The sequence below is a fragment of the Lynx canadensis genome, chromosome X (genome assembly GCF_007474595.2).
Source record: "Lynx canadensis isolate LIC74 chromosome X, mLynCan4.pri.v2, whole genome shotgun sequence".
NCBI classification, from domain to species: domain Eukaryota; kingdom Metazoa; phylum Chordata; class Mammalia; order Carnivora; family Felidae; genus Lynx; species Lynx canadensis.
In genome coordinates, this window is record NC_044321.2 from 112,517,051 (window position 1) to 112,542,470 (window position 25,420).

The 25,420-nt window shown below is 42.5% G+C and overlaps 1 protein-coding gene across 1 annotated transcript; it reads right to left on the reverse strand.

The window, feature by feature from the left end:
* Positions 1-24,491: 24,491 nt before the first annotated feature.
* Positions 24,492-25,147, reverse strand: LOC115507130 (transcription factor BTF3 homolog 4-like). Its single transcript, XM_032592107.1, has one exon. The coding sequence runs from the start codon at positions 25,097-25,099 to the stop codon at positions 24,623-24,625; it is 477 nt and encodes a 158-aa protein (XP_032447998.1). The 5' UTR covers positions 25,100-25,147; the 3' UTR covers positions 24,492-24,622.
* Positions 25,148-25,420: the final 273 nt, after the last annotated feature.

Consider the following 25,420-nt stretch of genomic DNA (forward strand, 5'->3'; position numbering starts at 1 on the left):
CACACTATCTGGTAATCGTGTCCTTGTACAATCCCTGCCGCATTGGCCCGTGGCTGGTGCTAACCGGTAGAATACTGTGGAAAGGATGCTATGTTGGTTCCAGACCCAGTCTTTTTTTTTTTTTTTTTTCTATTCAGCACTCTTTTCCAGCTTTATTTTGTGATGATCTGATAAATGCATATGTTGTGAAATGATTACTGCAGAGTAAGGTTAGCTAACACAAGAGTCAGACATTTGACTGAGCCACCCAGGCGCCCCCATTTCCAGTTAGTTTTTGTGAGTGGTGTAAAATAGGGGACAGACCCAGCTTTTTTTTAATTACAATTTTTACTTAAATTCTAGTCAGTTAACATATATGGTAAGACCGGTTCCAGGTGTAGAATTAGGTGGTTCATTACTTACATATAACAGCCAGTGCTCATCACAAGTGCCCTCCTTAATACCCATCGCCCATTTAGCCCATCTCCCACCCACCTCCCTTCATCAACCCCCAGTTTATTCTCTATAGTTGAGTCTCTCATGGTTTGCTTCCCTCTCTCTTTTTTTCCCTTCCCCTATGTTCATCTGTTTTGTTTCTTAAGTTCCACATATGAGTGAAATGATGTGGTATTTGTCTTTCTCTGACTTATTTTGCTTAGCATAATACTCTCTAGCTCCGTCTATGTCATTGCAAATGGCAAGGTTTCACTCTTTTTGATGACTGTGTAATATTCCATTGTGTATATATACCACATCTTCTTTATCCATTCATCTGTCAATGGACATTTGGGCTCTTTCCATAATTTGCCTATTGTTGATAATGCTGCTGTAAGAATCAGGGTGCACGTGTCTTCGAATCAGTATTTTTGTGTCCTTTGGGTAAATACCTAGTGATGCAATTGCCGAGACGTAGAGTAGTTCTATTTTTAACTTTCTGAGGAAGCTCCATACTGTTTTCTAGAGTGGCTGCACCAGTTTGCCTTCCCACCGACAGTGTAAGAGGGTTCCCTTATCTTTGCATCCTTGCCAACATCTGTTGTTTCCTTTGTGGTTAATTTTAGCCTTTCTGACTGGTGTGAGGTGATATCTCATCATGGTTTTGATTTGTATTTCCCTGATGATGAATGATGTTGAACATCTTTTATTGTGTCAGTTGGCCATTTGGATATCTTCTTTGGAAAAATGTCTGCTCATGTCTTCTGCCTATTTCTTAACTGGATTATTTATTTTTTGGGTGGTGAGTTTGGTAAGTTCTTTATAGATTTGGGATACAAACCCGTTAGCCAATATGTCATTTGCTAATATCTTCTCCCATTCCATCGGTTGCCTTTTAGTTTGTCTATTGGTTCCTTCGCTGTGCAGAAGCTTTTTATCTCGATTTGGTGCCAGTAGTTCATTTTTGCTTTTGTTTCCCTTGCCTCCAGAGGCACATCCAGCAAGAAGTTGCTCTGGCCAAGGTCAAAGAGGTTGCTGCCTGTGTTTTCCTATAGGATTTCGATGGTGCCCTGTCTCACATTGAGGTCTTTCATCCATTTTGAGTGTATTTGTGTGTCTGGTGTAAGAAAGTGGTCCAGGTTCATTCTTCTGCATGTCGCTGTCCAGTTTTCCCAACACCATTTGTTGAAGAGACTGCTTTCAGACCCAGTGTTTAAGAGGACTGGCAGTTTTGGGCTCCTGGGTGGCTCAGTCAGTTGAGCGTCTGACTTCTGCTCAGGTCATGATCTCATGGTTTGTGACTTTAAGCCCCATGTTGGGCTCTCTGCTGTCAGTGTAGAGCCCACGTCAGATCCTCTCTCTCTCTCTGTCTCTGCCCTTTGGGTGCTCTCTCTCTCTTTCAGAAATAAATAAACATTAAAAAAAAAAAAGGACTGGCAGTTTCTGCTTCCCGTCTTTTGTAATGCTCAGTTCTGGGAACCCAAAGCCAACATGTAAAATATCTACCTTTCTGTAGAGACCACGTGAGGAGGTCATGTGGAGGGCAGAGGCCCTAAGATCAAATGGAAAGACGGAGGAGTCCGGTTGTATCAGTGCCCTAGTCAAGCCTCCAGATGACTTCAACCCTAGTCATTATGTAACTGCGGCCGCGTGAGAACTCCAAAGTGAGACTAGCAGAAGTTCACGGCTGAGCTTTATAAACCCATGGAACCGTGGTACATGATAGAATGGTGATTATTTAGAGCTACTAAGTTTTTGGGCAGTTTGTTGTATCAACCAAAATAGCACCGGAATGTAAAAGTCTGGACCCAATTCCAATGTGTGTGCGTTGGTTAGAGGGGGCTTCCACATCACCAAGCAATTCTTGGGAACCAGTTGTGTATCCTATAATTCAACACAATTCTGAGATTACCCAGAGAGAGCATCAGATTCCCCAGGTGAGGGGTTCAGTCCTACACCACCAGTTGTAACTGAACGGACGCGAGCTCACTCCTTGGTGAGTCACAGATAGAAGCTACACCAGGTGGAGTGGTCTCACAGGGGAAACTTTATTTGCAGCAAATAAGATCACAGGGAATAACTTGCACACCCATGACTCAGCAAGGGTGAGTAGGTTTCTTTCATTTAGGGTTAGGATGAATATTTAGATTGGGGAGCCTTGTCATTGTATGTAGAAGTAGATATAAGGTGGCACATTTGCCTTAAGGAGACATGCCTACACATACATTGCATGTTATGTAAATGAGCCTTCATTGTAATGATTTGAGTATCATAATGAGGTAAAGGTCAGTCACTCCATGGGCCACTCCATGGTTCCTCTGTGCAGGCGTGAGTTGAAGGTTAAGTTCAAACTGGTCTGGGTGTTCCGGGCTGGCTAGAATTCTTTTTTTTTTTTTTTTTTTTTAAGTTTATGTATTTATTTTGAGAGAGAGAGAAAGCGAGAGAGAGCGTGAGTAGGGACGGGGCAGAGAGAGAATCCCAAGCAGGCTCCGCACTGCCAGCACAGAACCCGATGCAGGGCTCAAACCCACGCGAGCCCAAGTCAAGAGTCAGATGCTTAACTGAACAGAGCCACCCAGGTGCCCCTCGCTGGAGTTCTTCATCAGCATAGTCATTATTGCTTGCCGGGTAGTTTCAGTTTCCATTTTGGGGTGCTATGCCTATTGGGTCTTTTGTCTGAGTTAAGAGATAAGCTGAAAAGAAGAGTCTAAGGAAAAATGTGGGACAAAGGTCAGTAGGTACCAGCAGGTGAGCAGTAGAGGTCAGGTCTTGGGGTCTAGCTGGTGACGTAGTCACAAGTACACCTGTACTTCTGACTGACTGGCTATAAATCAGAGGTTTCCACGGCCCCTTCCTTGGGTTTGATTAATTTGCTAGAGTGCCTCCTAGAACTCAGGCAGACATTTAACTTAGTAGATCACTAGTTTATTTTAGTTTATTTATTTATTTTTAAGTAGACTCCATGCCCAATATTGGGTTGAACTCGTGACCTTGAGATCGAGAGTTGCATGCTCTACTGACTGAGCCAACCAGATGCCCCAAGATCACCAGTTTATTTAAACAAAAAACTTTTTTTAATGTTTACTTATTTTTGAGAGAGAGAGAGAGAGAGACAGGGTGCAAGCAGGGGAGGAGCAGAGAGAGACACACACACAGAATCCGAAGCAGGATCCAGGCTCCCAGCTGTCAGCACAGAGCCCGACATGGGGCTCGAACCCACGAACAGTGAGATCATGATCTGAACCGAAGTCGGACGCTCAACCAACTGAGCCACCCAGATGCCCCTTTTTAAATTTTTTTTAATGTTTATTTATTTTTGAGAGAGAAAGAGAGAGACACAGAGCATGAGCGGGGGAGGGGGCAGAGACAGAGAGCGAGACACAGAATCTGAAGCAGGCTCCAGGCTCTGAGCTGTCAGCACAGAGCCCGACGTGGGGCTTGAACCCAGGAGCTCTGAGATCGTGACCTGAGCTGAAGTCGGACACTTAACCGACTGAGCCACCCGGGCGCCCCGACAAGAGTGAAACTTCTGACCCTTTAATCACTTGGTTAGTTCCTCTGGGCAACCAGTCCCAATCCTTAAGTACTGTCCAAAAGTCAACTCATTAACATAAATCCAGTTGTAGTGGAAAGGGGAGCTCCGAATAAACAGACACCCATTTTACCTTTCTGCCTCTGAAACTATTTCAGGACAAGAGGACAAGAGACGAAATGTTATGACGCAAGATGAGCCTCCAAGGGTTTGGGGAGCTGTGAGTCAGGAACTGTGGATGAAGACTCTATATGAGAAATCTATTTTGGTCGTCTGAATGACCAGATGTCTATTTCGTATACAGCACAATATTGCCGTATGTGAAAGTGCAGTGCTGTTGTAACAAGAATCCAAAACATGTGGCCGCAAGCGGAAGTTGAAATGGCCTTGGAGAAACTGGTCATGAAGGCTGAAGGAAACGTTCCTGTCTGGGGTTTCTTGGCCAAGATGTAAGAGGTCTGCCCTGCTGGAAAGGCCACCTGGAGCGGAGAGGACTTGAGCGACAAGGAGAGGGAATTTGGCCCAAGCCTTCCAGCCCGGCCTTCCGTTGATGGAAGTTATCTTGCTATGTAAGTGCAAGCAAGTCGGAAACCCCAAGTGTGACCGGCAAAAGAAATGGGCAGCTGAGCCCAGTTCACTCATAGAACATGTGACCTAATCAGATAGTTGCTGTTCTAAGCCCTGAAGTGTTAGGGCCACTTGTCATGCATAATAGGTCGCTGAAACTCCTCTTCTGGCTTCTGGCTTTCATTGTGCTCTGCACAAAATGACCGGAAGCTGCCATATATATATATATATATATATATTCAGGACCCACGGCCACAAAGTACCTCTGGAGAAAATTAAAAAATAAGTATACAAAAATAAATGAATAAAAATGAAAAATAAAATAAATGAAAAATCAAACAATACAATAGAAACACAGTTTGATAATTCCAGATACTAGAAAGTAAAGGCTTTGGCGGTGCAACAGATAGCCTTGGGGTCTTGGCTGTGGAGTCAGACGGCCCTCGCAGCGAATTCCTGCTTCGTTGTAGACTTGGGTAGGTCATTTAAGCATCTCGTGAGCTTAATTTGTTACTCTGTCAAATGGGGTGCCAAATACCAAAATAATGCCGTTCGGCAATGAGTCTGAAGTTACTTAAGGGAAGACAGTTCATGGGTTGGGGGAGTAGAGTGCCTCATGGGCAGCGGGGCCCTCTTTAGGGATTTCGGGCAGGAGTGAGTCTTACGGAATGTGGCAAGAGGCGATGTGGAGACAGCACAGTTGGCTTGGGATTTCCCGGTAAGGTTAGCAGGTCCTGTAAGGTGAACCTGTAAGCAGGTAAAGGTAAACTAGCTAAAGCTAGTTTGGAGGGCCACGAGTGGCATATGTTAGGTTTCCCGGACAAGGAGGCATTCCCCGTAAGTGCGGGCTGACTTAGGTTTAGACTTATGACGGGGGCCAGGCCACCGGGGCAGCCTCCATTCTGTGGGTCCTCATATACAAAGTTCCTTCATCAGCGGGAAATTGTACCTATCCTCTCCCAGGTTTGTTATCTGGATAAAATAACCATTCACATCCTGATTACTTTAAAGCTATAGGGAATACGTGTCATTTGTAAAAAGCCACAAAAGCTATAGGGATTCGTTTTTATTAGATAATCAGCAATGAGCCAAATTAGCCTCTTGGGAAAGCTGAAAATTAGTCAACCTACTCTCTGTCTCTGAATCCCAGTTTACGTACAATCTGCAAGAATGCTGGCTAATACTGTCCACCTGCAACGAGCAGGTTATGGTCTGAAGAGTGACCGTTAGCTCGTGTTACCGCCATTGACCTATCTCCTACAGTCTTTGGCTTGTCTCCTTGCCTCAGAGACTGACCTGAGAGAGAGCAGGCTCCCCAACTGGACCCAGAAAGCTCCTTCCGGAGTTCCAATCAAGATGGAGTCAATAGGGGCTGGATTTACACTCAGTGTGAAACAATGAAAAGAAAGACATGAAACAGTGGTCTCAAGACATAAGACGTTAGGCCACAAACAGTCTCAAAGATTCCGAGATGGGAAACAAGGTAAATGCTACAGTGTCCCATCCTACTACCTTGAGGCAGTTTCCAGGCCACAGGGCGCAGAGGGGGGACCCCAGGGAGAGGCGGGCGGACTTTCCGTGGATTTATAATCTACGTAGAAGTATAGTATATCGCGGTAATAGCACAAATGATCAATAGCAGGAATGAGAAAAGTTGTATCACTACAAAGTCCACAGGTACTAAAAGGATGATAAGGAAATATGATAAACAAATGTATGTCCGTAAGTGCAACAACTTAGAAAAACACAGACGACCAAAGCTCCACCAATTATTAGGGTGAAGCCTTCAAGAAGTTAACTAAAGTGTCTAAGTAGTGGTTTCTTTGTAAAATGGTGGGGGGGGTTGGAAGTTCATCATCGTGATCAGCGTCAAAATCATCAGTGTTTGGACTTCAGACTTGGATAACAAATGAAGGTCTAGATGCAAGTGGGAAGGAACCATGGGATTCATGATCAGCTACTTTAGGAGCTGTTTCATTTGGGCAACTTACTCCCATTGGACTCTGATCTCAGTCTCCCCTTTCTGTCTAAAAAGGTTTCCTGCACACTAGAGAGCGCTTCCTGGTGCCTCGTGCATTAAAAGCCTAAGTGCTGTCAATAAATTGCACTGATAGAAAGGTTTGCCATTTAAACAACTGGAAATCTCAATGATTCAGGGTAGCCAGGGGAAAACAAGCTTTAAAGCATTCCATGTACATTCCTGGAACCAGGGCAGTAATTAAAATTCATTCAAGGGGCGCCTGGGTGGCTCAGTCAGTTAAGCATCCGACTTCGGCTCAAGTCACGATCTTGCAGTTCACGAGTTCGAGCCCCACATCGGGCTCTGTGCTGACAGCTCAGGGTCTGGAGCCTGCTTCGGATTCTGTGTTTCGCTCTCTCTCTGCCCCTTCCCCACTCATACTTCGCCTCTCTCTCTCTTAAAAATAAAATAAACATTAAAATTTTTTTTAATTCATTCAAAATATTTTACTAACTTATGACTCAGTGTAATTTAAGACTTGAGTAATCAACTGATTAGGTGTGGGTTTGTTTGCCTGCTGTGTATGTTTTCAGCTGGGATTCCTCAGCTGAACCACTGAACACAGAAATCTTTGGGTGACTATTTCCTCAATTTCCCCCAGGGAGAAATGACCAATACCACAAAAGATACATAGGAGAAAAGTGAATCCGTTACACAGAGTGGATGTCTTAGGGATCAGGCCTTAGTTTCCTTGCGGAATTCCGGTTGCAAAATGTTGAGTCACAGAAATCAGACACCATGTTACCAACCTCACAGGGATGCTCTGAGGATTATCAAGATAAAGGCTCTCAAACTCTCATGAGAAGCAAACTTAATGTTGCACTCTCAGATAATGCCAAGTTTCTGATTCATTATGGTTAGGCTGGAAGTTTAAAAAATGTTTATTTTTTATTTTATTTTATTTTTAAAAAAAAATTTTAATGTTTATTTATTTCTGAGACAGAGCATGAGTGGGGGAGGGGCAGAGTGAGAGGGAGACACAGAATCTGAAGCAGGCTCCAGGCTCCGAGCTGTCGGCACAGAGCCCGACGTGGGGCTCGAACTCACAAACCGCGAGATCGTGACCTGAGCCGAAGTCAGTTGCTCAACCGACTGAGCTACACAGGCGCCCCAAAATGTTTATTTTTTAAAACAAAGAACGCGTGTTCACTATTTTATTGTGTCTTATTTTATCTTATTTTCTTTCGAAAGAATTTGCTTAATGGTGCTGCATGGTTCTTATCCCTCAAATTAAGAAAATCATTTTCTCCTTGATAGGGACGGCGCTGAGTTAGTTCTGTCTTAATTTTTAATTTAAGTTTTCAACAACGTGTTTAATTAAAACGTAGTTTTCATGTTTATTTATTTTGAGAGAAAGCACAAGCGTGTGTGGGAGAGCAGGGGAGTGGCAGAGAGAGAGAGAGGGAGAGAGAGAATCCCAAGCAGGCTTCCTGCTGTCAGCGTGGAGTGGGATGTGCGGCTCGATCTCGTGAACCATGAGATCATGACCCGAGCTGAAATCGAGTGTCCCACGCTCGACAGACTGAGCCACCCCGACTCCCCCAAAACAATTTATTTAACTTTTAATTGAAGAAGAGTTGACATACAATATTATATCAGCCTCAGGTGCACAACATAGTGATTTGACATGTATATACATACAAAATACTCATAATGATAAAATAAGGACACTTACCACGTGTCACCTATTACAGTGTCACTGACTATATTCCCTATGCTGTCCTTTATACACCCCCATGATTTATTTAGTTTATAACTGGAAGTTTGTTCCTCTTAATCTCCTTTACCTCTTGCCCACCCCCCTACCTCCTTCCCTTCTGGCAACCATAGGTTTGTTTTTCATTTATGAGTCTGTTTGTTTTGTTTTCTTTTTTAGATTCCACATATAAAGTGAAATCACATGGTATTTGTCTTTCTCTGATTTATTTCATTTAGCATAATACCCTCTAGGTCCACCCGTGTTATTGCAAATGTAAGGTCTCATTCTTTCTTATGGCTAAGATTCCATTATATATATACCACATCTTATTTTTTTTTTATTTTAGAGAGAGAGAGAGAGAACACGAGTGGGGGAGAGGGGCAGAGGGAGAGAGAGAGAATCTTAAGCAGGCTCCACGGTCAGCACAGAGCCTGATGGGGGCTCGATCCCATGACCCTGGGATCATGGCTGGAACCAAAATCCAGTCAGACACTCAACAGACTGAGCTCTCCAGGCACCCCTATACCACATCTTTTTTATCCATCCTACTATCATTGGAAGCTTGGGTTGCTCCCCTATCTTGGCTGTTATAAATAATGCCGTAATACGGGGCGCCTGGGTGGCTCAGTCGGTTAAGTGTCCCACTTCGGCTCAGGTCACGATCTCGCGATCCGTGAGTTCGAGCCCCGTGTTGGGCTCTGGGCTGATGGCTCAGAGCCTGGAGCCTGCTTCGGATTCTGTGTCTCCCTCTCTCTCTGCCCCTCCCCCGTTCATGCTCTGTCTCTCTCTGTCCCAAAAATAAATAAACGTTAAAAAAAAAATTAAAAAAAAAAATAAGGCCGTAATAGGGCCTCCAGGGTGACTCAGTTGGTGGGGCGTCCGACTTCGGCTCAGGTCATGATCTCGAGGTTCGTGAGTTTGAGCCCCATGTCGGGCTCTGTGCTGACAGCTCAGAGCCTGGAGCCTGCTTTGGATTCTGTGTCTCCTCTCTCTGCCCCTCCCTCGCTCACACTCTGTCTTTCTCTCAAAAATAAATAAACATTAACAAAATTAAAAAAAAATAATGCTGTAATAAACACAGGGGTAAATACATCCTTTTGAATTAGTGTTTTTGTTTTCTTCAGGTAAATACTCAGAAGCAGGAATCCTGGGTCATATGGTATGTCTCTTTTTAATTTTCGGAGGAAACATCATACTGTTTTCCGCAGTGGCTGCGCCAATTTGCATCCTCACCAACAGTGCATTAGGGTTCCTTTTCCTCCACATCTTTGCCCATGCTTGTTATTCCTTGTCCTTTTGGGGCCAGCCATTCTGACTTGTGTGCGGTGTTATCACACTGTGGTTTTGATTCGCATTTCCCTCAGGTTAGTGATGTTGAGCCTCCTTTCCTGTGTCTGTTGGCCATCTATGTGTATTTTTTGGAAAAGTGTGTATTCAGGGCCTCTGCCCATTAAATTTTTTTTATTCGAGTATAGTGGACACATAATGTTACATTACTTCCGGGTGTACGACATAGAGATTCAACTTCTCTATGTTATGCTGTGCTTACCATAAGCTACTATCTGCCACCATAAAACACTATTACGATATCATTGACTGTATTCCCTATGCTGTGCCCTTTATTCCCGTGACATATTCATCAGATTGTTTTCTCGGTGTTGACTTGTTGTGAGTTCTTTATGTATTTTGGATATTAACCCCTTATTGGGTATGTCATTTACAAATATCTTTTTCCATTTGCTAGGTTGGTAGGTTGCCTTTTCATTTTGTTGATAGTTTCCTTCGCTGTGTATGTTCGCTGTTTAAAAAATTGGAAACACGAACAAACAATATCGCCGAGAAACACCACCTAGAGATAGTCAAATTTTACATTTAAGATGAACACCAACCCTGGTTTTGAAAATTTTATATATATTTTTAATACATCTGATATCCTAGAAGTTGGAAATTTAAAAAATAGTTTTCCCGGGGTGCCTGGGTGGCTCAGTCGGTTAAGCGTCCGACTTTGGCTCAGGTCACCATCTCACAGTTTGTGAGATCGAGTCCTGTGTTGGGCTCTGCGCTGACAGCGGGGATCCTGCTTGGGATTCTCTCTCTCCGTCTCTCTCTCAAAAATAAATAAATATTAAAAAAAGTAAAGAATAGTTTTCCCTTTAACATCAATCAGCACATAGACTTTTTTAAAAAAATTTTTTTAATGTTTATTTATTTTTGAGACAGAGAGAGACAGAGCATGAACAGGGGAGGGTCAGAGAGAGAGGGAGACACAGAATCTGAAACAGGCTCCAGGCTCTGAGCTGTCAGCACAGAGCCCGACGCGGGGCTCGAACCCACGGACCGCGAGATCATGACCTGGGCTGAAGTCGGACGCTCAACCGACTGAGCCACCCAGGCGCCCCTAGACTTTTGAAGATGAAAGGGATTAGGAAGAGAAAACAGACCTAGAGATTGGAAATGATTTGACCAAGGCAGGGCAGAACCAGGTTGGAGACTGCAGACTTCTGCTGCATAGACTAGAGAGAATTTTGCTCTCACTTCACTGTGCTGTCCATCATTGGAGGTCTGCTAACTTTGTGCTTTAATTGAATATCTTTTCCTTAAAATATATTTCTCTTTTCCTGTTGAGTCTGCTGAAGAGAAATCAGCCAGAGAGGTGCCTGCCTGGCTCAGTCGGTAGAGTGTGCAACTCTCGATCTTGGGGTTGTGGGTTCGAGCCACACGTTGGGTGTAGAGATTACTTAAAAACAAACTCAAAAAGAGAGAGAGAGAGAGAGAGAGAGAGAGAGGCACCCGGGTGTCTCAGTCGGTTGGACATCTGACTTTGGTTCAGGTCATGATCTCGTGGTTGGTGGGTTTGAGGCCCGCGTTGGACCCTGTGCCTCCCTCTCTGTGTCTCCCTCTCTCTCTGCCCCTCCCCGGCCCACACTCTGTCTGTCTCAAAAATAAATAAACATTAAAAAAAATTTTTTTTAAAGAGAGAGAAAAAAATAGAGAAATCGGCTAGAAATTGGGGGGGGGAGGGAATTTGGTTAAGACACTTTAATTAAGCCCTAATATCATCCATTCATTCAAAACAGCTTTTAAGAAACTGGTTAGATCTTTTTTTTTCTGGCTCATATTTTTTTTTTTTTAATTTTTTTTTTCAACGTTTATTTATTTTTGGGACAGAGAGAGACAGAGCATGAACAGGGGAGGGGCAGAGAGAGAGGGAGACACAGAATTGGAAACAGGCTCTAGGCTCCGAGACATCAGCCCAGAGCCTGACGCGGGGCTTGAACTCACGGACCACGAGATCGTGACCTGGCTGAAGTCGGACGCTTAACCGACTGCGCCACCCAGGGGCCCCTCACATTTTTTTTATTAGGAATGTGGATCGGAAGGTCAGACATAGTGCTAACGAGTGAAATAGGCCTGATTGCTTTGTAACATGTTTTTAATTTCATGCTCAACAACGGCCAGTTACCCTACCTGCAAATCAATAAACAAACAACCAAAGCTGAATTGTCAGGCAATGAAAAACACTGCAAGTTGATTGCTGCTGCCTGGTTTCCTAAGCACAGCCTAATGCAATTTGAGATGACCTTGAAGCTTTACACAAGTCTTACTGAAATAGCTATTTTGAAATAGTGGAGAACGGCCTGTGAATGATTCCAGGTAGCTTATAAATTGTGTCAGACATCTCAAAGTGCCTTTCCAAATCCTGACCATGCTCAGCAAGTCTCGAAGCTCAAACAAACACAGAAATTCGTCGATGGGTAACAGCAAAGAAAGTGGGAAGGACCAAAACTGTGTGGTGTAAGGGGCACCCGGAAGGCTTTCTTGTCCAGAAAGCTTTTTCTCATCACGTGTCAAGTGCCTGACATGCTTTCATTATCGACTGGAGCCCGTGTGACAAAACAGGTGCCTTAGTGGGGATTAGAACGGGAGCCTCGGTGGGGAGGCCAAGAGGCGGCCTCACTCTGTGGTCTCCTCAGGTTCCTTCCAGCTTTGTGGAGACAAAGGTGCGGAGGCTTCTGTCTAAAGTTTCTTTTCCTTCTGAATACAGTTTGCTTCTAAAACAAGTCGCAGTTTTCCTCCAGTTGAGGTTGACTTTCACACACAGCTCTCACGTACCATGTAAAAATGTCATGCTTTGCAACTCAGACCGTTCACATGTACTGCTGTGCAAGTTCAGCTTTTGATTTGAGTTTGCTTAAAGTGAGAGCTGATTTTAAAATTGAAAAATAAATACATTTGAGGAAAAGAAAATGATTTCATCCCTATCTGAATGACATATATTTCCGAAGACTTAAATTGAATCCTTAAAGCATCAGAACAAAATCTATCCTTCCAGCGATGATAACAGCTGGGTCCAAAGTCTCACTTTCAATAGCGAGAAAGTAGATGAACATCGTTGTCTAAAGGGTTAGGATGTGGACCTGTGGTCTTTTATAACTGCGTTTTAATAATATATGTCCTTCCGTATCTGTCTTCACCAAACTTTGAAGTTTGCTTACACCATGAAGGCATGGATTTTAAATGATCCATTAAAAAATATAATGAGTTGCAATGCAGGTATGTTCAAAGCGTCTGACGGTGTGGGCTTAAACTGGTAATGAAGGCAGACAGAATGAACTACTTTAAGAAAAAGAGACTGTGTGGTTGCCTGGCTGGCTCCATCGGTGGAGCATGTGACTCTTGCTCTCGGGGTCATGAGTTCGAGCCCCACGTTGGGCGTAAAAATTACTTAAAAATAAAATCTTTAAGAAAAAGAGAGCGTAAGAATGGGGAATGTGCCAGTTGAAATGATGCCACTTGTAAACCATAAACCAAGACGCTGTGTTAGATAGAACAGTGACATTAGGGTTTATGTTTCCCCCGTGCTTTCTGAGTTTTCTTTCAGTGCTGTTAGAACATTTTTGTCAGTAACTACGTTTGTTTGTACGTATGTACGTACATCCTACTTTCATTAATAAGGATACAATGATACTGTTGTTGCAAATTAAAGTTTTACAAGTTGCCAGCAGGGAGACATTATGAAGCAGTTGAATGAGGACTAGTTTGAGAAATCTGGGGACCTGGATTTTAATCCCAGCTCTGCCCCCGTGGTCAAGTGATATCCCCATAATATGTCTCGCTTTCTCCGTAGGTAAAATGAAGAGAGTGGGCAAGATGGTCTCCGAGGTCTCTTTTTCTCTCCAGGGGACCCTCAGACCCTTTTTCTGTACACGTATTTAATGATTAGTCAAAGAACTGAAGGTTTTATTTTATTTATGTTTAAATATTTTATTTTTATTTATTTATTAAAACAATTATTTATTTATATTGAGAGAGAGAGCACGAGTGGAGGGGGTGCAGAGAGAGAGAATCCCAAGCAGGCTCTGAGCCATCAGCACAGAGCCCTACACGGGGCTCAATCCCACCATGGAGCTCGATCCCATGAACCGTGAAATCATGACCGGAGCCGAAATCAAGAGTTGGACGCTTAACTGACTGAGCCACCCAGGTGCCCCTAAAGATTTTATTTTTAAGTAATATCTACACCCAACATGAGGCTCAAATTTACAATCCCAAGATCAAGACTCACATGGTCTACCAACTGAGCCAGCAGGTGCCCCTAAAAGGTCCATATAAATTTAAAGACTGTCTCTGTAGACTTTTTCTTTATTTGAGTTCGAGCAGGAATATAAACCCCATCTTTCTTTTCTTAAAGTTTATTTATTTATTTATTCGAGAGAGAGAGAGACAGAGAGGCAGAGAGAGAGAATCCCAAGCAGGCTCTGAGCTGTCAGCACAGAGCCCGATGCAGGGTCAGTCCCACGAACCGTGACATCGTGACCTGAGCTGAGATCAAGAGTCGGTCGCTTAACCGACTGAGTCCCCCTGGTGCCCCCAAATACCCCATCTTTCTTACCGCCAAAGCAGCCATCCCAGGGCAGCGCTGACAATAGGCAAATATCCTAGTGGGAGGAAACAGCCTACAGGGCCCTCTGTTTATTGCACATATCCGCTGGAATTGATAACACTGCAGAAACCGACCAGCAGAGTGGGGAAAGGGGACCAGTGTGTCAACATCAGCAAGCATTTGCTCACAGAAGAAAGAAGAGGGATATGGGTCTGGGCATGTGGCTAGATAAATTCCGAGTAAAAGCTGCCTTCTTTGTCAGTAGTATGAAAGAGGGTGCGGGCTTTCAGCCCCAGTGCTGACACTGGGAAACTCATATGGGTTTAACTGCAGGAAGAAGGTAGATAGAAACCTTTCATTTAAGGACGGTAGCATAAAGGTGGGTACTCGGAAGTCAAATTCTAAAATTCAGGTGGGGAAAATGACAAAATGTGTTTCTATGGTATGAGTATTGTAGTCATGTTTGAACTTTTCTCATCTATGAGCAAACAACGGGTCCATATTTGATTGACTTTTAAAAAATTCTAAGTGCCTTTAAACACACGGGGTCAGTTGTTTTTAACTTTCTGTTTTGATATAATTTCAAACTTAGAGAAGGATTGCAATAACAGTAAAAGAACTCCTATGTACCCTTTTCCAAGACTTACCAGTTACGTACATTTTCCCTCGTGTTTGTCCAGATCCTCTGAAAAGCAGATGCCAATGAAGGATTAAATGTGCAAGAATTTTATTAAGGGAAATGCCTGCATGAAAGGAAATAAGGAGGGATCTTGGAGAGTCTGAGAGTGTCATCCGACTGCCATGCAATTCTGACTCCGAATGAAGGAGACAAGGAGAAAAGCTTGAGTTGCTGTCTGGTCTGAGAAATTCCTTGCCTTCAGGGAGTCTTTGAGCCAAAGTCAGTTGACAAAGGAGTTCTGCTCCCTCATTCCCATAAGTCATTGTTGGGTAGTGGCCAGTGGGGGACGTGGCCTTGGTACAACAACCTCCCATAGATTTAAGAGCGTAGCAGCTGAGGTAGTTGGTTTATTAGGTTCCCTGTAGCAGGAGGTCTGTGAGGTATATTCTTATGGCCACCACGACCCAACCTTCGGGGTCACACAGATAAACGTCTCCACACAGGTTTGTGGAGAAGCTTCTGCATAGTTCCCATGGACATTTCTTTCTGAGAGAGAGCTCAGAAGAAGGTAGTTAGTGGGATGGACTGCAACTGCAATCAGTTGGTCTTCGGGACACAGTTGGCACTCATCCTCTCCCTCATGCACTACTCGTTCTAAATTTACCTGGCCCTCTGTTGTTTCATCTGAGGCTCTTGGTCCTTACCTGGTTGGGTCCTAGACCTTTGTTCTTAAGTGGTATGAGACTTTCTCTAGAATTTCTGTATTTCTCCATCCACAGTTACAATGGGGCAAGGGAGTAATAGGAGGTACCCACGTGGATCACCTGGGATACACATGTAATTCTTCCCTGCCGCCATTTGTAAAAACCACCCTGCCTCCTCCAGAACACTGGGATCCATTACCCTTGCCAGGATTGTGACTCTTCCTCTCACTTTCTGGTCCCTGGGCACAAGGAATGCAAAGTGCTCTGGAGTCAGCACTGACTTGTATTTCACTGGGAACCTTGCTGTGTCCCCGGGAAAGAGTGTACCCGCTTTGGAAAACAGGACCTCCAGCCTTACAGAGCCCCGAGTTGAGGGGCCAGAAAGCATAAGTCCCTCAGTGGGTCATTAGGAGTAAAGGTATTTGAGACCACTCTGCTTCCAACTCTAGGTTCCTGGATTCATGTATCTTTAATATTGGGGTGAAGCACCATAGAGAGGTCTGTGATTTAACAAATACACTATACCAAGGTTTGCTCTCTCTTTTCAGAGTGTTTCTTCTAAGCTGACACTTCAGCTGCATCTTAGGAGGCTGTTTTGGCTACCTCTGCCTGGTATGGTATGTCAGTGACCAGTGGATCCCATGGTCATTGGTCCATTCCTTCACATCCTTTGCTATAAGGGGGTAGTCTGGTCAGATGCTGTGCTGTGTAGATATCAGGCCTGTGGATCAGGAATTCCGTAAGCCCACAGATAGTGGTGCTGGCTGAAGTTTCACAAGTAGGAAAGGCAAACTCATGTCTGCATAAGTACCTATCCCTGTGAGGATGAACTGTTGGCCCTTCTAAGATGAGAGGGCCCAATACAGTCAACTTGCCACCAAGTGGCCATTAGGTCTCTTCAAGAAATTGTGCCATACAGCGTTGGTCTGTATGGCAAATAAGTTGGGTGTTCCATACTAGATTGGACTTCTTAAGTAGGAGTTCATGCTTCTTTTTATTTAACGTTTATTATTTTTGAGACAGAGAGAGACAGAGCATGAACGGGGGAGGGTCACAGAGAGAGGGAGACACAGAATCTGAAACAGGCTCCAGGCTCTGAGCCATCAGCCCAGAGCCCGACGCGGGGCTCGAACTCCCGGACCGCGAGATCGTGACCTGAGCCGAAGTCGGCCGCTCAACCGACTGAGCCACCCAGGCGCCCCAGGAGTTCATGCTTCTTAAGAAGGCTCATATATACCTTCTGTCTTTGCCACTATGACCATCCCATTCATATGTCCATCTTGGAAGTTCTGGAGTGGGTGGTGACAATGGCTGGCCAATGTTCACTGGTGGTTATCTTGTCTACTCGGTTGTTCAGTGCCACTTCTGTGCTGCCCATTTGTACTCATCCCTGTATATCCGTCCACGTGCCTCGGTACAGAACCACTCATTCCTGATCTTCCAGTCCTTTTCCTTCCAGGTCCCTGACACATGGCTACCCATTGACCACTGCCCAATTTAATCTATACATATTTTCACCTGAGGCCACTTCATCATCTACACAAACTGGTTGACCAGGTACGCTGCTTGGTCAGAGATGCTCCCTCATGTAGGCAGTCTGTGAGGCACATTTACTTTATCGTTCTGTCTCTCTCCCATGAACCATTTGAGAGTAATGAGGACATCATGTTTATTTACTCCTAAATACTTCAGGTTGTATTTCCTAAGAACAAGGACATTCCGTACATAGTCACAGTATGATTATCAAAACCAGAAAATGTACCATTGAAAAAAATACTATTATCTAAATTACAGTTTATATTCAAATTCAATTGCCCAAATAGTGTTCTTCAGAGTTTTTTTTTTTCTGGGTCCTTGATCCAATCTAGGATACACATTGCATTCGGTTGACATGCCTCCTTAATCTCCTTTAGTCTGGAACAGTTCCTCAGGTTCTCTTTGCCTTTGTTTTTGGACTTCAGAATATTTGAAGAATATGGCCCTGTCATTTTGTCTCTAAATTTGCATTTTCTGCTATTTCCAAATGGCAAGAATAACACAAGTCATATCAAGAGGTACATGATGTCAGTTTGTGTCAATATTGCTTCTGTCAGCCTTGATTTCTTGGTTTAGGTAGTGTTACCAGTCTGACTGTGTCTCCCCCAGGTCCATATGTTGAAATCCTATCCCCTGAGGTAATGGTATCGGGAGGTAGGGTCTTTGGGATGTGATTAGGTAACGAGGGTAGAGCCATCATGATTGGGATTAGTGCCCTTGTAAAAGAAGCCGTAGAGAGCTCCCGTGCCCTTTCTGCCTTGGGGGTGTATGGTGAGAAGGCCATCTAGGAGGAAGCAGGCCCGCGCCAGACACCCAGTCGGCCAGAGCCATGAACTTAGACTTCTCAGCCTCCAGAACGGTGAGAAATAAGTGTTCATTGTTTGTAAGCTACCCAGTTTATGGTATTTTGTTATAGTAGCCCAAATGGACTAAGACAGGTGGTAACCACCAGGCTCGTCCACGGTCAAGTTACTGTTTCCCCCTTGTAATTAATAAGTAATTGTGGGGAACTACTTTGATATTAAGTAAATATTATTTTTTAAGTTTATTTATTTTTGAGAGATAGCACAAGCGGGGGAGGGATAGAGAGAGAGAGGGAGACCCAGAATCTGTGCCATTACATTTGCTATTACAGTATTATTGACTGTCCTCCTTGAGCTCTGCTTTGTATTCCTGTGACTTACTCATTCCATAACTGGAGGCCTGTATCTCCTCCTCTTCACCCATTTTGCCCATCTGTCACCCCTCTCCCGTCTGGCAATCATCAGTTTGTTCTGTTTGACAGCTCTGATTCTGCTTTTTGTGGGTTTATTCATTTATTTTTTTAGATTCCATTATGAGTGGAAGCATATGGCATTTGTCTTTCTCAGTCTCACTTATTTCACTTAGCATAATGCTCTCCATGTTCAGCCATGTTGTCTCAAGTGGCATGATCGCATCCCTTTTTATGGCTGTGTAATATTCCATTGTGTATATACACCACATTTTCTTTATCCATTCGTCTATTGATGGACACTTGGGTGGCTTCCGTGTCTTGGCTAGTGTAAAAATGGCTAGTGTAAATGTAAACTTGGCTAGTGTAAAAAAAAAATAAACACAGGGGTGCAGGTATCTTTTCAAATTAATGTTTTCATTTTCCCTGGGTAAATACCCAATAGTGGAATTATTGGATCATAGTTTTTAATTTTTGGAGAAAACTTTATACTGTTTTCCACAGTGGCTGTACCACTTTGTAGTCTCACCAACAGTGCATGACTGAGGGTTCCTTTTTCTCCACATCCTCCCCAACACTTGTTGTTCCTTGTCTTTTTTTTTAAATTTTATTTTTAATTTTTTAAAATTTACATCCAAATTAGTTAGCATCTAGTGCAACAATGATTTCAGGAGTAGATTCCTTAGTGCCCCTTACCCATTTAGCCCATCCCCCCTTCCACAACCCCTCCAGTAACCCTCAGTTTGTTCTCCATATTTATGAATCTCTTCTGTTTTGTCCCCCTCCCTGTGTTTATATTATTTTTGTTTCCCTTCCCTTATGTTCATCTGTTTTGTCTCTTAAAGTCCTCACATGAGTGAAGTCATATGATTTTTGTCTTTCTCTGACTAATTTCACTTAGCATCATACCCTCCAGTTCCATCCACGTAGTTGAAAATGGCAAGATTTCATTCTTTTTGATTGCCGGGTAATACTCCATTGTGTGTGTGTGTGTGTGTGTGTGTGTGTGTGTGTGTATACCACATCTTATTTATACATTCATCCATCGATGGACATTTGGGCTCCTTCCATACTTTGGCTATTGTTGATAGTGCTGCTATAAACATGGGGGTGCATGTGTCCCTTCGAAACAGCACACCTGTATCCCTTAGATGAATGCCTAGTAGTGCAATTGCTGGGTCGTAGGGTAGTTCTATTTTTAGTTTTTTGAGGAACCTCCATGCTGTTTTCCAGAGTGGCCGCACCAGCTTGCATTCCCACCGACAATGCAAAAGGGATCCTCTTTCTCCGCATCCTCCCCAACATCTGTTGTTGCCTGAGTTGTGAATGTTAGCCATTCTGACAGGTGTAAGGTGGTATTTCATTGTGGTTTTGATTTGTATTTCCCTGATGACAAGTGGTGTGGAGCATTTTTTCATGTGTCAGTTGGCCATCTGGATGTCTTCTTTGGAGAAGTGTCTATTCATGTCTTTTGCCCATTTCTTCACTAGATTATATGTTGTCTGGGTATTGAGTTTGATAAGTTCTTTGTAGATTTTGGATACTAACCCTTTATCTGATATGTCATTTGCAACTATCTTCTCCCATTCTGTTGGTTGCCTTTTAGTTTTGATGATTGTTTCCTTTGCTGTGCAGAAGCTTTTTATTTTGATGAGGTCCCAGTAGTTCATTTTTGCTTTTGTTTCCCTTGCCTCTGGAGACGTGTTGAGTAAGAAGTTGCTGCGGCCGAAGTCAAAGAGGTTTTTGCCTGCTTTCTCCTCGAGGATTTTGGTGGCTTGCTGTCTTACATTGAGGTCTTTCATCCATTTTGAGTTTATTTTTGTGTATGGTGTAAGAAAGTGGTCCGGGTTCATTCTGCGTGTTGCTGTCCAGTTTTCCCAGCACCACTTGCTGAAGAGACTTTCTTTATTCCATTGGATAGTCTTCCCTGCTTTGTCAAAGATTAGTTGGCCATATGTTTGTGGGTCCATTTCTGGGTTCTCTATTCTGTTCCCTTGATCTGTCTGTTCTTGTGCCAGTACCATACTATCTTGATGATTACAGCTTTGTAGTATAGCTTGAAGTCTGGGATTATGATGTGATGCCTTATGCTTGGGTTTTCTTTTTCCAGATTGCTTTGGCTATTCAGGGTCTTTACTGGTTCCATACACATTTTAGGATTATTTGTTCTAGCTCTGTGAAGAATGCTGGTGTTATTTTGAGAGGGATTGCATTGAATATGTAGATTACTTTGGGTAGTATCAACATTTTAACAATATTTGTTCTTCCTGTCCAGGAGCATGGAATCTTTTTCCATTTTTTTGTGTCTTCCTCAATTTCTTTCATAAGCTTTCTATGGTTTTCAGTGTATAGATTTTTCACCTCTTTGGTTAGATTTATTTTTAGGTATTTTATGGTTTTTGGTGCAACTGTAAGTTGGATCGATTCCTTGATTTCTCTTTCTGTCGCTTTATTGTTGGTGTATAGGAATGCAACCGATTTCTGTGCATTGATTTTATATCCTGCAATTTTGCTGAATTCAAGAATCAGTTCTAGCAGTTTTTTGGTGGAATCTTTTGGGTTTTCCATATAGAGTATCATGTCATCTGTGAACAGTGAAAGTTTGACCTCTTCCTGGCTGATTTGGATGCCTTTTATTTCTTTGTGTTGTCTGATTGCAGAGGCTAGGACTTCCAATACTATGTTGAATAACAGTGGTGAGAGTGGACATCCCTGTCTTGTTCCTGACCTTAGGGGGAAAGCTCTCAGTTTTTCCCCATTGAATATGATATTAGCGTTGGGTCATTCATATATGGCTTTTATGATCTCGAGGTATGCTCCTTCTATCCCTACCTTCTTGAGAGTTTTTATCAAGAAAGGATGCTGTATTTTGTCAAATGCTTTCTCTGTATCTATTGAGAGGATCATATGGTTCTTGTCCTTTGTTTTATTGATATGATGAATCACGTTAATTGTTTTACGGATATTGAACCAGCCCTACATCCCAGGTATAAATCCCACTTGGTCGTGGTGAATGATTTTTGTAATGTATTGTTGGATCCAGTTGGCTAATATCTTGTTGAGGATTTTTGCATCCATGTTCATCAGGGAAATTGGTCTATAGTTCTCCTTTTTTAAAAAAAAAATTTTTTTTAACGTTTATTTATTTTTGAGACAGAGAGAGACAGAGCATGAACGGGGGAGGGTCAGAGAGAGGGAGACACAGAATCTGAAACAGGCTCCAGGCTCTGAGCTGTCAGCCCAGAGCCCGACGCGGGGCTCGAACTCACGGAACATGAGATCGTGACCTGAGCCGAAGTCGGACGCTCAACCGACTGAGCCACCCAGGCGCCCCTAGTTCTCCTTTTTAGTAGGATCTCTGTCTGGTTTTGGGATCAAGGTAATGCTGGCTTCACAGAAAGAGTTTGGAAGTCTTCCTTCCATTTCTATTTTTTGGAACATCGTCAAGAGAATAGGTATTAACTCTTCTTTAAATGTCTGGTAGAATTCCCCTGGAAAGCCATCTGGCCCTGGACTCTTGTTTTTTGGCAGATTTTTGATTACTATTTCGATTTCCTTACTGGTTGTGGGTCTGCTCAAATTTTCTATTTCTTCCTGTTTCAGTTTTGGTAGTGTATGTGTTTCTAGGAATTTGTCCATTTCTTCCAGATTGCCCATTTTATTGGCATATAATTGCTCATAATATTCTCTTATTATTGTTTTTATTTCTGCTGTGTTGGTTGTGATCTCTCCTCTTTCATTCTTGATTTTATTTATTTGGGTCCTTTCCTTTTTCTTCTTGATCAAACTGGCTAGTGGTTTATCAATTTTGTTAATTCTTTCAGAGAACCAGCTTCCGGTTTCATTAATCTGTTCTACTGTTTTTATGGTTTCGATAGCATTAATTTCTGCTCTAATCTTTATTATTTCCTGTCTTCTTCTGGTTTTGGGTTTTATTTGCTGTTCTTTTTCCAGCTCCTTAAGGCGCAAGGTTAGGTTGTGTATCTGAGATCTTTCTTCCTTCTTTAGGAAGGCCTGGATTGCTATATACTTTCCTCTTACGACCGCCTTTGCTGAATCCCAGAGGTTTTGGGTTGTGGTGTTATCATTTTCATTGGCTTCCATGTGCTTTTTAATTTCCTCTTTAACTTCTTGGGTAGCCCATTCATTCTTTAGTAGGATGTTCCTCAGTCTCCAAGTATTTGTTACCTTTCCAATTTTTTTCTTGTGGTTGATTTCGAGTTTCATAGCGTTGTGGTCTGAAAATATGCACGGTATGATCTCGATCTTTTTGTACTTACTTAGGGCTGATTTGTGTCCCAGGATATGATCTTTTCTGGAGAACATTCCATGTGCACTGGAGAAGAATGTATAATCTGCTGCTTTAGCATGAAATGTTCTGAATATATCTGTTAAGTCCATCTGGTCCAGTGTGTCATTCAAAAGCCATTGTTTCCTTGTTGATTTTTTGATTAGATGATCTTTCCATTGCTGTGAGTGGGGTGTTGAAGTCTCCTACTATTATGGTATTACTATCGATGAGTTTCTTTATGTTTGTGATTAATTGGTTTATATATTTGGGTGCTGCCACATTTGGCGCATAAATGTTTACAATTGTTAGGTCTTCTTGGTGGATAGACCCCTTGATTATGATATAATGCCCTTCTGCATCTGTTGATACAGTCTTTATATTAAAGTCTAGATTGTGTGATATAAGTATGGCTACTCTGGCTGTCTTTTGTTGACCATTAGCATGATAGGTGGTTCTTCATCCCCTTCTTTTCTTTTTTTTTATTATCCTCTTTTGTTATTTTATTACTGTTACTTTATTTTGTAGTTAAGTCCATATATTATATAAAACAGAACGGGAAAAATGAACAAATTTATAAAATAAATCGAAGTGTCTGGATGAAAAAAATACAAGAGCTTTGCCTTCTTGTCTATAGATCTCTTGATATGTTGTTGGTCTTGCACTTTAGATATCAAATAAAGATATCTAGCTTGCAACAAAAGCTGATACGCTACAAGGTTAAGCCACAGTTAGTTTGCTGGTAGGCCAGGAAATGACAGGTTTTCTAAATCTTATCCTTAAATATTGGCTATAACAAATGCTGATATGGCAAAATGCAAGCTTTTATCATCAGACAGCAAGAGGGAATCTTGAATTAATGAATGCAACTTACCTCCAAGTCTTCTGAAAGGAGGTGAAAAAATAAATACTGTATTTTACCAGTGTCCCCCCAAAAGCATTACTCTAAGCATGCAGGAGGATGCTGCGAGCAGCTACAACAGTAAGATCCAATCCAGAGGTAGGTTCAAGACCAATAGTAGGAGAGTGGTTGAAGAAATCCTCCTGGGGCCAGTACCATTTCATAGAATGACATTTTGTGCTGGGGAATGAGTCTATGGCCTATCTTGTTCTGATTCAAAAAGAACCTTCCTCATTTTAACCTTGCTGGAAACACGTATTTTTGCACCTGCTATTAAGAACAGCTAGTATACAGGATAAGGCTGGCATAAAATTATTTAGCAAGCACATGCTAGCTATTCCAGTTTGACATCTACCAAACTATAAAATTAATGGGGAAATAAAAAGTTGAAGATGGAGTTGTTGTTCCTCAAGATGGGGGAAAAATGTCTTACAAGAAGAGGGGATTAGGCACTCACTTAACTCTATATGGAGAACATCCTTCTCAGGCTAGGTGGAAGATGAGGAAGAGCATTACCAAAGGCTGACCAGGCCACTGGGAGACCAAAGGGAGAGGGAAAAAGGCCTTTAGGAAGAAAGCTAGAAGAAAATCTTCTGGGTCTGACTAGGTAAGTGAATCTAAGGCAACCACACCAAAGATATGCTATCCACTATGCCAACATGGAGCTGGTGGCAAAATATCTCAAGACATTTTAAACCCAGAGAAATGTATGACAAATATGTTAAACAAGCAAATTGACCAAACTTCCAAGGGTAAAATCTCCTCAGATCTGAAATCCAAGATACTCACTTTTCATTAATTCTCTGCATTATTAGAAAAAAATAAAAAGTAACAAATGTAAAGATTTGTTTTATTTCTACTGGGGAAAGAAGGAGGATAGATAGAACTGTTTTCCAATTTGCTCTCCACTGTATACACACATACTCACACACATACATACACATACACACACCAAAAATACTCCAACAAAAAACAAATAAAAAAACTGAGAATCAAACACCAAAACACCCTCAAACTGCACCAATATTTCGTATTTTGACCAAAAGAATAGATCCTGGGAGGAAGTGCAAAATGCAAAATCAAATGACCGAAAAATGCTGAACAAACAGCATTATTAATATACAAAATATTTATATTACTGAACTAGTAACAGTTGATGTTCTCCATGTCTGTAAAACTTTGGAACCACATAGCTGATTTGTTAAATCTAGTCCATGCCAGCTTCCAAACACCAGAAAAAATTTTTTAGTTAGCTTCATTCTTTGATGCCTCATCAAAATGTTCTACGAGATCTGGAACGTCATCATCCTCCTCATCAATGTCTTCCGGTTTTGGTGCTTTGCTCTCCAACACTTGCCGAGGGAACTGTTCCGCTAACTTCCTAAGACTTGTTAAGCTGTCAGCACCAAGCTGACTTAATATTCCAGGAAGCATTTCTGTGATTGGTTTGGCTTCTGCATGACCAGTAATTGCAAAGGTGTTAGCAGAAAGGGAAGCTTGGACTTTGGGATTGTTGAAATGGATAACTGTCCCATCATCTTTAATCATGTTCACCTCTTCAATACCAGCTATATTATTCACAGCCAGTTTTTTCAGAGAACTCTGAAGTTTTTTGTCATCAGCTGTAGCTGTTCTATGTACCACCTTCTTCTTTCTGCGAGCTGTACCCTTGCCCCCTATCCGGACCTGAGCCTGAAGTTTGGCTAACTTTTCTTGATTCATGCTGTTGGTAAATCTGAAGCGGGGAGGGTCCTTCAACAACAGCACGTGGCAAGAGCAAGATGGCTGCCTCCCATCCCCTTATTTTCAATCTGAAGTTGTCTTTAGGTCTAAAGTGGGTCTCTTGTAAACAGCATATAGATGGATCTTGTTTTCTTATCCATTCTGTTACCCTATGTCTTTTGATTGGAGCACTGAGTCCGTTGACGTTTAGAGTGAGTACTGAAAGATATGAATTTATTGCCATTATGTGGCTTGTAGAGTTGGAGTTTCTGGAATATATAAAGTTCTATATATATTTATATATATATAGAATTTATAAAA